Source organism: Pituophis catenifer, unplaced genomic scaffold, assembly GCF_029215685.1.
Source record: "Pituophis catenifer annectens isolate HBS135680 unplaced genomic scaffold, rPitCat1.0.hap2 SCAF_7, whole genome shotgun sequence".
Classification (NCBI taxonomy): Eukaryota; Metazoa; Chordata; class Lepidosauria; order Squamata; family Colubridae; genus Pituophis; species Pituophis catenifer.
This window is the reverse complement of record NW_027256887.1, coordinates 4,952,145-4,964,630: the sequence shown is the minus strand read 5'-3', so window position 1 is coordinate 4,964,630 and position 12,486 is coordinate 4,952,145. Positions and strand designations below refer to the sequence as shown.

Sequence of the window (12,486 nt, the reverse complement as noted above, 5' to 3'; positions counted from 1 at the left end):
CTGAGTACTTTAACTGTTGCCTGTCTGTGGGGGTGCGTGTGTGAGACGGGGACAGAACACAATGGATGGAATCTAATCAACCTGGAACTAAGGAGAAATTTCCTGACATTTAGAACAATTAACCAGTGGAACAACTTGCCTCCAGAAGTTATGGGTGCTCCAACACTGGAGGTTTTTAAGAAGAGATTGGACAGCCACTTGTCTAGAATGAAAGGTCTTCTGCTTGAGCAGGAGGTTGAATGAGAAGATCTCCAAGGGTCCCACCCAACTCTGTAATTCCCTTATTCTTTGTAGTAGCCTTCTTAGGATTCTTAGCCAGTGCGGACAACTTCAAAGCCAGCTATTTCAGACATGGTCTTGCTTCCTAACGTGGGGAAATTTGGCCATGTGGAAATACCTCCAACTACGAGAGCCGTGGTGGCGCAGTGGTGAAGAATGCAGTATTGCAGGCTAACTCAGCATTCCCACTGCCGGCAGTTCGATTCTGACGGGGCTCAAGGTTGACTCAGCCTTCCATCCTTCCGAGGTCGGTAAAATGAGGAGCCAGATTGTTGGGGGCAGTGTGCTGATTCTGTAAACCGCTTGGAAAGGGCTGTAAAGCGTTGTGAAGCGGTATAGAAGTCCAAGCGCTATTGCTCCTTCCCTCCTTCCTTCCTTCCTTCCTTCCTTCTTCCCTTCCAATCCAGTTTCATGAAGAATGAACATGTGATATTGTCCCAGTAATGCTAGAATGGAAGAAACAGTAGGAGGATCCTTAGGATCTGCTAAACAAGATTTTAGGATGATTGGGCAGATTTGGGACTTAAAGGATCTTTGATAAACAACTACCATAGGGGAGAAATGCCTGTTCACAGGACCACTGGTATGGAGAAGTCCCATCCAAAGGAAACGGGAAGATGTTGATCACCAAAGTGAATGAGCTCAGTTACAGTGGCTATGAGAGCATCATTGAAGTATCAGAAGGATTATTGTAGATTGGGACTAGTGTAGAAGGACAGAGACTGGGGGTGGAGTCAAGAGAGGACTCAGTTTAGAATCTCTATGTAGTCACAAAGGGTCCTATTGTGGCCACTTGGCCGCTGGCTCCTCCAGCAGTCGAATCAGAGAGGAGAAGGAGGCGGCATGGGAGTCAGGGCAAGGCAACCTGAGAGCTCCGGGGGGGAGGGGAGAGGGAATGGAGCTGTTGGCGATAGAGACAGAGGCGGCGCATGAGCTGTCCATCAGCCCTCAAATAAAGAGTCAACAGGCCCCAGGTCTGGAGGTGGCTGATGAGGAAGAGGAGGAACAGCTGGGTCCAGTGCCTGACGCACAGATCGAAGAAGGCAGAGGAGAGGAGAGCAGTGGAAATCTATGGGCCGGTCCTTGGGAAGAAAGAGCAACCGCTGCTAGCGAAGCCCCACCCTAGCTCTGGGGATAAAAGGCAGGGGTCGGAGATGAGTAGATGGGGCAGACAACTATTCATCTCCCTGCCGGACAGACTTGTTAGCCTGCTGTGAGAGAGAGTGAGTTTTTGCCGGGGCTATTGGCGCTCCTAATAAAGGAATCACTGATTTGACTACAGAGGGTTTGTCGTGTCTGGGAGTCGGATCAGAACAGGTCCAAGTCCAACCCCTCTTGAATTCCATTAACTCTTATTTAGCGCCAATTTAGTGCTGCCCATTAGCTGACTTCTTGTGTAGAGTTTAACTGGAACTTAACTTATGGTACCTATTCTTTGTGCCTGACAAATAGACTGTCCTGGAGAAAATTTACTTATGTAGTGCCTAAGAGTTGACACAATCTGATGGCACATAAGCAAAGCAAATCAGGCCAGTCAAGAATGTCACGATCGTTTTAGGTCGGTGATGGCGAACCTTTTCAGCACCGAGTGCCCAAACCGGAACGCGCGTGCATGTGTACGCACTGGAGCACCGGAAACCCGAAGACTAGCTGGCTGGCGCGCACATGCCTGTTTTTTGGCCATTTTTGGCTGATTTTCTGGCCGTTTTCAGGCCATTTTTCGGGCCATTTTCAGGCCCTTTTCTCAGCCATTTTCAGGCCGTTCCCTCAGCCATTTTCAGGCCTGAAAAATGGCTCAAAAATCGGCCTGAAAATGACCTGAACAGCCATTTTTCAGGCTGTTTTCAGGCTGTTTTCTCAGTCATTTTCAGGCTGTTTTCTCAGCCATTTTCAGGCCTGAAAAATGGCCCGAAAATCAGCCTGAAAATGACCCGAACAGCCATTTTTCAGGCTGTTTTCAGGCCGTTTTCTCAGTCATTTTCAGGCCGTTTTCTCAGTCATTTTCAGGCCGTTCTCTCAGCCATTTTCAGGCTTGAAAAATGGCCCGAAAATCGGCCTGAAAATGACCCGAACAGCCATTTTTCAGGCTGTTTTCAGGCCGTTTTCTCAGCCATTTTCAGGCTGTTTTCTCAACCATTTTCAGGCCATTTTCTCAGCCGTTTTCAGGCCTGAAAAATGGCCCAAAAATCGGCCCGAAAATGACCCGAACAGCCATTTTTCAGGCTGTTTTCAGGCCATTTTCTCAGTCATTTTCAAGCTGTTTTCTGAGCCGTTTTCAGGCCTGAAAAATGGCCTGAAAATCGGCCTGAAAATGACCCGAACAGCCATTTTTCAGGCTGTTTTCAGGCCATTTTCTCAGTCATTTTCAGGCCGTTCTCTCAGCCATTTTCAGGCCTGAAAAATGGCCCGAAAATCAACCTGAAAATGACCCGAACAGCCATTTTTCAGGCTGTTTTCAGGCCGTTTTCTCAACCATTTTCAGGCCTGAAAAATGGCCTGAAAATCGGCCTGAAAATGACCTGAACAGCCATTTTTCAGGCTGTTTTCAGGCCATTTTCCAGCGCTCTGGTGCCTGCGAAGATTAGCTGGTGGTTTTAAACCAGAAGAACAGCTGGCAACAGCGCACATGCCCACAAAGTGGGCTACGGGTGCCATAGGTTCGCCATCACGGTTGTAGGTAGTCCCATAAAAGTATTACTATGACAGCAAACAATATCTTTATGTTCTAACAGGCAAGCTCGTAAGAATTATAGTAAATTAAATTGCCCCCAAATTAAATACAAGGCTGGAGCAGTGTATGAGTATTCAAAACACAAACCTATTTTTTTCGACCGGCTTTTTTGTTCCGACACTCCTTCAAAAGAAACAGCTTAGCTTTGTATCTTTTGAAGATAAAATTGATGAAAATCAATTTCAAAAGACTTGGCTAACACAGTACATATTCCACAGCACCCAAACATTTTTGGGTATGCTTCAAATATTAAAATTTTTAAGGAATGTCTCAGGATCGAAGAAATTCTTGAACATAAAAATAAAAAAAAATATGTTGAATACCGGCTGATTGCTTTGCAACCTATCAGTTTCTCAGCCTTTTAAGAGGGAGCTGATCAAATTGGAAACTTACTACTACCCGTATCTTCCCTACGACTGTTTTTCTGTGTTTCGCTAAAAATAAGATACCGCTTAAAAATATGATTAATGTGTGGAACTTTCTATCCTCTTAAGAAAATGCATTTCCTTGCGTAACAATCTGTTAAATGTTTAAGGCCAGAAAACTATTCGGAAATGAGAAAATGTGGATGTTATGATAGGAAGTGCTATTCTGGATGAAAACGAAGAAGCATCATAATCGAAGTCTGGAAGGTCGAGTCGACGTTCAGAAGGAACTTCACAGACTTGAGCAAGATGCAAGAAGAGAGTCTCTTCTCTTGGCAACTGGTTCATATTTATGACAGTTGCAGTGTCCCAGGGTCATGCAAAGTCAAGGGGAAAGCCGGATTCACTTAACAACCATGTCACTAAATTAACAACTGTGTCAATCCTGAAGCTGGCTTGGCCGAAGCCATCTTGGAGCTTCAGTGCTGCCACACTGGAGCTGAGGGATAAGGAGGGGGGATTAGAGATAGCTGGGGCTATCTAGTCAAAACAAAATACTTTCTCTTGGGAACCAAGGTCACACCTGGTCGGAGGAAGGAGGAGCGATGTCACCAGGCAACCAGACAGCGCCTTGATTGGACCATGTGACTGATTGTTTGGGGTTGAGGGAAAAACTTTTACTTTTAACTACGTGAAAACGGCGGGAACCTTTCAGAGTTGGTTTTCACCAGATCTGTGCCAGTATGATATTTCCAATAAAGCTATTCTGTGAGGAATCCACCTGCCTCAGAGTTTAGCTTATATGGATCTATTACTCGGAATCCTGACAAACCGTAGTGATTCACTTAAGAACTGCGGCAAGGAAAATTGTAAAGTGAGGCAAAACTCACTGGACGACGGTCTCGCTTAGCATTTCGGTTGCTAAGTGAGACATTTGTTAAGTGAGTTGCACCCCATTTGATGACTTTTCTTGCCGCAGTGTTTAGGTGAATCCCTGCAGCTGCTTAGCAACATGGTTGTTAAGTGGAATCTGGTTTCTCCCTTGACTTTTGTTTGTCAGAAGGTCGCAAACACTGCACCCAGGACACTGCAACCGTCATAAATATGAGTCAGTGGCCAAGCGGTTAAAGTTTGATCACGTGACCACGGGGATGCTGCAACGGTCGTAAATGTGGAAAAACGGTCATAATTCACTTTTTTAAAGTGCTGTTGTAACTCTGAACGGTCACTAAACGAACTGTTGTAGGTCGAGGACTAGCTGTATTCCCAGTTACGTTCCACTGGAGTCAGTGGGGGTTCCTCCAGCTATGCTAATAGAGGAATTCCATAATAATAGAATACAGTTCTATTATTATTATTGTTAGGTTAAGAAGAGATTGGATAACCATTTATCTGAAATACTATAGGGCTTCCTGCCTAAGCAGGGGGTTGGACTAGAAGACCTCCAAGGTCCCTTCCAAATGTTCTGTTCTGTTCTGTTCTGTTCTGTTCTGTTCTGTTCTGTTCTGTTCTATTCTATTCTATTCTATTCTATTCTATTCTATTCTATTCTATTCTATTCTATTCTATTCCATTCCATTCCATTCCATTCCATTCCATTCCATTCTCTATTCTATTCCATTCCATTCTCTATTCTATTCTATTCCATTTCATTCCATTCCACTCCATATATTCCATTCCATTCCATTCCATTCCATTCCATTCCATTCCATATTCTATTCCATATTCCATTCCATTCCATTCCATTCCATTCCATTCCATTCTCTATTCTATTCTATTCCATTCCATTCTCTATTCTATTCTATTCTATTCTATTCTATTCTATTCTATTCTATTCTATTCTATTCTATTCTATTCTATTCCATTTCATTCTATTCCACTCCATATATTCTATTCCATTCCATTCCATTCCATTCCATTCCATTCCATTCCATTCCATTCTATTCTATTCTCTATTCTATTCTATTCTATTCTATTCTATTCCATTTCATTCTATTCCACTCCATATATTCCATTCCATTCCATTCCATTCCATTCCATTCCATTCCATTCCATTCCATTCCATTCCATTCCATATTCTATTCCATATTCCATTCCATTCCATTTCATTCCATTCTCTATTCTATTCTATTCCATTTCATTTCATTTCATTCCATTCCATTCCACTCCATATATTCTATTCCATTCCATTCCATTCCATTCCATTCCATTCCATTCCATTCCATTCCATTCTCTATTCTATTCTATTCTATTCTATTCTATTCTATTCTATTCTATTCTATTCTATTCTATTCTATTCTATTCTATTCTATTCTATTCTATTCCATTCCATTCCATTCCATTCCACTCCATATATTCCATTCCATTCCATTCCATTCCATTCCATTCCATTCCATTCCATTCCATTCCATATTCTATTCTATTCTATTCTATTCTATTCTATTCTATTCCATTCCATTCCATTCCATTCCATTCCATTCCACTCCATATATTCCATTCCATTCCATTCCATTCCATTCCATTCCATTCCATTCCATTCCATTCCATTCCATTCCATATTCCATATTCCATATTCCATTCCATATTCTATTCTATTCTATTCTATTCTATTCTATTCTATTCTATTCTATTCTATTCTATTCTATTCTACTGTTCTGTTTTGTTTGCATCAGAAAGAGAAAATTAACCACAGATTGACAGAGATCATCTCCCTGTTTGCGACTTAATAAAAATTATCCAATTATCATTGCAACAGTCGCAATAAATGTGAACAGATTTTATTCCACTTCAATGGCAGATCGATGACGCTGTGAAGAATACGAGAGATGATTAGCGAAGAACCGGATGCCAGTCTGCAAACACCGTTCCCTATTTAAAGGGGGGATTTTTAAGCAATAATGAGGCATACCACAGGGATACGATACAGATCAATACGGCCCCCTGGGGACGGTAGAATCCATCTCTGACAAACGTCTAACAAATAAAAGCAGCCGCAAACAAGATGGGAGTTGAATTACGTCTACGTGTTCAGAATAAAAGTGACACGATCCAGCAAGGATCAATAGAAAAAAGTATTCAGAAATATATTTGGAGCCGGTGACAAGAACAGCAAGCATTAATCTTCCAATCTAAAACTTTTGTGCCAGTTACTGTGGTGCACACATACATGTATACAGAAATAATAAGAGAAAATAAACATGGCACTTTTGGGTCATCATCATCATCCTCTTTTAACGGCCCCATAATCCCTTGCGGGGTGGAATCTGGGCAACTGAATGGAGCTGAGTGAGTGTTTACTGGCCGGATGCCTTTCCTGTTGCCAATGAGGAGTTATATTCAGCAGATATATTCTCATGGTGCCCAGAGAGAGAGAAAAATATCTGCCTCTACCTAGGATCGAACTCACAGCCTCCTGATTGTGAGGCAAGAGCTTCACCTCTAGGCCACTCAAAACATGGCATTTTTGGGATGCCCCGGTCAAAATGTACCTTCTTCTACCTGAAACTAAAAATAATGGTGTCTGAAAATGGAAGAACCTGATGTAAACTTTATTTACAATTCGGCGAGGTATCTTTAAAAGAAGTTGGAGCAGAAGTTTATGAGCCCAGGTAGTTCTCGAATTACGACCACAACCGAGCCCAAAATTTATCTTGCTCAGCGAAACAGCTGCTAAGTGAGTTTTGCTCCACATTACGACTTTTCTTGCCACGCTTGTGAACCACTACAGCTGCTCAGTTAGCCGTGGCAGTTGTTAAGTAAATCTGGCTTTCCCGCCGTTTTGGCTTGTCAGAAAGTCGTAAAAAGGGGATCGCGCCATGATTCCGGGACACTGGAACCGTCATAAATATGAGTCAGTTGCCAATTTTGATCGCGTGACCCCGGGGATGCTGCAACGGTCGTAAGTGTGAAAAACGGTCGTGTCACTTTTTTTTTTTTAGTGCTGTTGTAACTTTGGGTGGTCACTAAACGAACTGTTGTAAGTCAAGGACCGCCTGTATTTGTTTGCTGTAGTAAAGGAACAAAGTTTTAGATTCAAGGAGTAACTTAAGCATGTTCTCCCATACAAACTGGGCCTGAATTTTAAGATATTCAGGATAAGCTCCTCTGCCATCCCACCATCGGAAGCTCCTTGGAGGAGAAGTTTAACCCTTTTTATTCCATCAAGCTGGCCTGGCCTAATCTTCATTTTCTCCCCTTTTCCTTTTAAAATGTAAATTTTAATTTGTTTTTAAATTATTGGGGTGTTTTAATTCTGTCTGGGGCCAAACTGTTTAATTCGGTTTTATTCAGCTTTTAAATTTTGTATATATATGTATTTTACTTTGTGGCTGTTCACCGCCCTGAATCCTTCGGGAGTAGGGCGGTATATAAATCCAATAAACTAAACTAAACTAAAAGAGGGTGTCAGATGTTAACCAAGATAACAGTCAGATGGGATCTCATTAAGAGATCCTGCTATATCAGTTTATTTAGCTTCTTGGACCATTGCAGGGTGATGTGGCTTCAAACAGCTGAGGAACCACAAACTCGAAAATCATTTCTCTTTTTATCAGCACCTCTTAAATTCTGAACAGAAAACTCCCCCTTTTAACAGATTTAACAGATTAACAGAGTCGGAAGGGACCTTGTAGGTCATCTAGTCCACCCCCCCAAAAGCAGGAGACCCTACACTATTTCTGCCAGAGGACAGTCCATTTGTATACCGCCCTTCTCCCGAAGGACTCAGGGCGGTGAACAGCCAAGATTAAAATACATACAATATAAAAATTAAAATAAGTTAAAACAGAATGAAATCAGTTTGGCTTCCCCAAATTTTAAAACCCTTTACCCATAAAATAACCCATTAAAATTTTAAGCCAGCCCGGCTTGCTGAAATAAGAAAGTCTTCAAAGCTCGGCGGAAAGTACGGAGGTCCGGGATCAGTCGTATTCCTGGGGGTAGCTCATTCCGGAGGGCGGGTGCCCCCACAGAGAAGGCTCTCCCCCTGGGGGTCGTCAGTCGACATTGCTTGACCGACGGCACCCTGAGGAGACCCTCTCTGTGGGAGCGCATTGGCCGGTGGGAGGTTATCGGTGGCAGAAGGTGGTCTCGTAAATACCCGGGCCCTAAGCCATGGAGCGCTTTAAAGATGAGAACCAATACCTTGAAGCGCACCCGGAAGACCACCGGAAGCCAGTGCAGCTCGCGCAGGAAAGGTGTTACATGGGAGCGCCATGTCGCCCCCCATAATTACCCGCGCGGCTGCATTCTGGACCAGTTGGAGCCTCCGGGTGCTCCTCAAGGGGAGCCCCATGTAGAGAGCACTGCAGTAGTCCAGGCGAGAGGTGACGAGGGCGTGGGTGACCGTGCATAAGGAATCCCGATCCAGAAAGGGACGCAACTGGCGTATCAGGCGAACCTGATAAAAAGCCCCCCTGGCCACGGCCGTCATATGCTCTTCTAAAGACAGCCGTGCATCCAGGAGGACGCCCAAGTTACGAGCCCTCTCCGTGGGGGCCAATGACTCGCCCCCAATAGCCAGCGATGGCACCAGCTGGCTATATCGGGACGCCGGCAGCCACAGCCACTCGGTCTTGGAGGGGTTGAGTCGGAGACTGTTCCTCCCCATCCGGACCCGCACGGCCTCCAGGCACCGGGACACCACTTCAAGGGCATCGTTGGGGTGGTCGGGGGTGGAGATGTACAGCATTCCGCAGCCAGCATGGAATTCTGGGAGTTGAAGTTTGCAAGTCTTAAAGTAACCAAGTTAGGAGACCTCCTGCATTACAGCATCAATCCAGGTGAATATAAGATGCTGTTATGCACACAAATCCCAATTATCCAACCCTATTTTCAGCTAGCCTAATGCGTTGGGCAAAGTTAGCCATTATGTGAAAGCCAGGAAAACATTTTTCAGCTTTTATAACTCTTTGCTACAGATTACCCATCTCATTATCTGGCGAGACCGGTGCCAACTTCTCAATTATTTTCAGCAGCTTATTGATTTTTTTTTTAAAAAAATTGTTCTTTTTTTGCACTGCCCTTCCCTCCGTCTCCTCCATCCAACCAATTTTTTTTTTTTTAAATGCAGGGCAGTTTTAAAACATCACGTAAAATAAGACACACCTAAACGCACGTAGGTTTTTCTATGTTTACAGTGTACATGTATGTGTATATGATTTAGATGACTTTATTGTCATTGCACGTCGTACAACGAAATTCAATGCCATCTTCAGTGTACATTATACGTGAGAAAAAAAACAATATAAATAAAACACAAACACACATCCTTCACATGCTATACAACTAAATTAAAACCACCTGATACTGCATTAATATTGCACTACTATACAGTAGAATTCAATATAGTTAACTGCTCTGGGATAGAAGCTGTTTTTCAGCCTATTTGTCCTTATTTCTTTTCTTTTTTTATTAATTTTTTTAAAAAATATTTATAATACAAATTAAAAACAATGGACATAGCGTGATGTCTCAGGTTTGGCTCTGCAACCCAACAAGGCAGACACAGACTTCAGAGGATAATTCGAACTGCAGAAAAAACCACACCTGCCTTCCATTGAGGACCTGTGTACTGCACGAGTCAAAAAGAGGGCTGGGAAAATATCTACAGACCCCTCACATCCTGGACATAAATTGCTTCAACTCCTACCCTCAAAACGACACTATGGAGCACTGCACACCAGAACAACTAGACACAAGGACAGTTTTTCCCTGAACGCCATCACTCTGATAAACAAATAATTCCCTCAACACTGTCAAACTATTCACTAAGTCTGCACTACTATTAATCTTCTCATCGTTCCCACCACCCATCTCCTCCCACTTATGACTGCATGACTGTAATTTTGTTGCTTGTATCCTTACGATTTATATTGATATTGTTTCCGGATTGCTTATTTGTACCCTATGACTATCATTAAGTGTTGTACCTTATGATTCTTGACGAATGTATCTTGTCTTTTATGTACACTGAGAGCGTATGCACCAAAGACAAATTCCTTGTGTGTCCAATCACACTTGGCCAATAAAGAATTCTAATTCTAATTAAACATTTTCATCGAATTTTGTCATATAATTGATACACTTCTTTATCTCTATACCAGGGGTCAGCAACCTGTGGCTCTGGAGCCGCGTGTGGCTCTTTCACCCCTCTGCTGCGGCTCCCTGTCCCTCAAAATATGCGTCACAACCACCAATGTGCAACACCCACCGGCACGCGATTTATTGAGCTTTTCAACTCCCGGTAGGCCAACCATGGATAAATCCAAGAAAAGAAAAGTTTCAGAAGAAAACAGAATGTTTAATTCAACTATATATGCTAGTTTTATGGCCACTGAAGAAATAGTCAGGCACAGGAAGGGTTTTTGTGGCTCCCGGTGTTTTCTTTTCTGTGGGAAACTGGTCCAAATGGCTCTCTGAGTGTTTAAGGTTGCAGACCTCTGCTCTAGACATATTTACACTAATTATCACAGTTTGAATACATATATTCTCTCATCCATATAGGTTTTTTTTTTTTTTATTTGATTTATATGCCGCCCTTCTCCGGAGACTCAGGGCGGCTTACAATGTGCTAAGCAATAGGTTAGGTTATCGAAATATAGGTTATTTCGACATCTGTTTCAATCGAATCTATCGTAACAAATTAGCCTGAAAACTTCCAGTTTTTTATTTGTCCTTGTTTCTATGTATATGTCCTATGCATATGTCCTATGTATGTGATATGTACGTGCACAGGTAGTCCTCGACTTACAACAGTTCATTTAACGACTGTTCAAAAATCACTTTGCTTGTCAGGAGGTCACAAAAGTTGACTTTTTGACTGCAAAAAAAAGAGATCAAGTGACCCCCCCCCCCCAGGACACTGCAACCGTCATAAATACGAGTCAGTGGTCAAGCGGGCCAATTTCTGATCACGTGACCATGGAGACGCTGCAACAGTCCTGAGTGCGAAAAGCAGTCGTAAGTCACTTTTTCAGTGCCTAAACGAATGGTTGTAAGTCGAGGACTACCTGTATTTGAAAACAGTTAAATTTTTCTCTAAAAAAAAAAAAAGACTTACAAGTTGTTCAGACTTCACGCCAAATAACTGGATGGTCTTTGCCACGTTTTTTGATACCGCAAAGCTGAGGTTTACATCCACAGCTGCCACGTTCAGCTCGCTAGATGTAAAAATAAATAAAATAACAATAGCAAAAAAGATTAAGAAATGAACAATGCAACCGCAAAGAATGCTCCGTTCCAAAATTAAAATTACTGTATTTTTCGGAGTATAAGATGCACCGTTTTTCCCCCTAAAAGGGGATGAAAATGTAGGTGCGTCTTATACACCGAATGTAGCCTCGCCCACCCACTGGCCCCCACCCTTTGGCCTCTGCCTCTCAGCAGTTTACCTCCTTGCAAGCAAACAACAAGAAAAAACAGGTCCTTTCAGCTTCAGCACAGCCTAATTAGCACAAGTTGATTGGATCGGCCTCCCGACTCTCAGCTGATTTGCTCTCAGCTGTTTTGTGCAGGGCTCTGCTCCTTGCTGCAAAGAGTTAAATTGCTGGAGCAGATTTTTTTTCCCCTTGTGCTAATCAAGCTAAGCTGAAAACGAAAATGAAAGTACAGCAGACTGCTGTTTGCTGCAACAAGGCAAAATTGCTCAGAGGCAGAGGGAGATTTCTTTTTCTTCATTTCCTCACCAAAAAAGGTAGGTGCGTCTTATACTCCGGTGCGTCTTATACTCCGAAAAATACGGTAGGAAGGAAGAAGGAAAAAAAGGTTACGTTATATGTAAGGTGCTGAAATTTATTACCAACACTCACCTTGCAATGATTTTAATAATGCTGTCCAGTTCATCGGCCGATGGAGGGTTGCGACCTCCGGAAGGAAAGACCAGGTTGATGGGATCAAAGAGCCGCGACAGCGATTTCGATAGATAGGCAGCTTCGTAAGGTTGCAAAGAATTTTTTAATGCTTTCTCCGGGCTACAACGAGGGAGCAATTAACAAATAGAAAAATATTTATTTTCGTTTTGCAAACCGCGCCTTAACACGGCAAACCCATCTGAGACTTTTGCAGAGAATAATGGCAATAGCACTTGGATTTATAGACCGCTTCACAGTGCTT

General features: G+C 42.9%; 1 protein-coding gene across 1 annotated transcript in view; it reads right to left on the bottom strand.

Annotated features, from left to right (window-relative positions):
* COG5 (component of oligomeric golgi complex 5) overlaps nucleotides 1-12,486 on the bottom strand; it is a 156,665-nt gene that overhangs the window by 24,243 nt on the left and 119,936 nt on the right. Inside the window, exons 13-14 of the mRNA XM_070946699.1 lie at nucleotides 12,183-12,344; nucleotides 11,435-11,534 (exon numbers count right to left, since the gene is read on the bottom strand). Coding sequence (XP_070802800.1) covers nucleotides 11,435-11,534; nucleotides 12,183-12,344 — 262 coding nt within the window. The remainder of the gene's footprint in view (nucleotides 1-11,434; nucleotides 11,535-12,182; nucleotides 12,345-12,486) is intronic.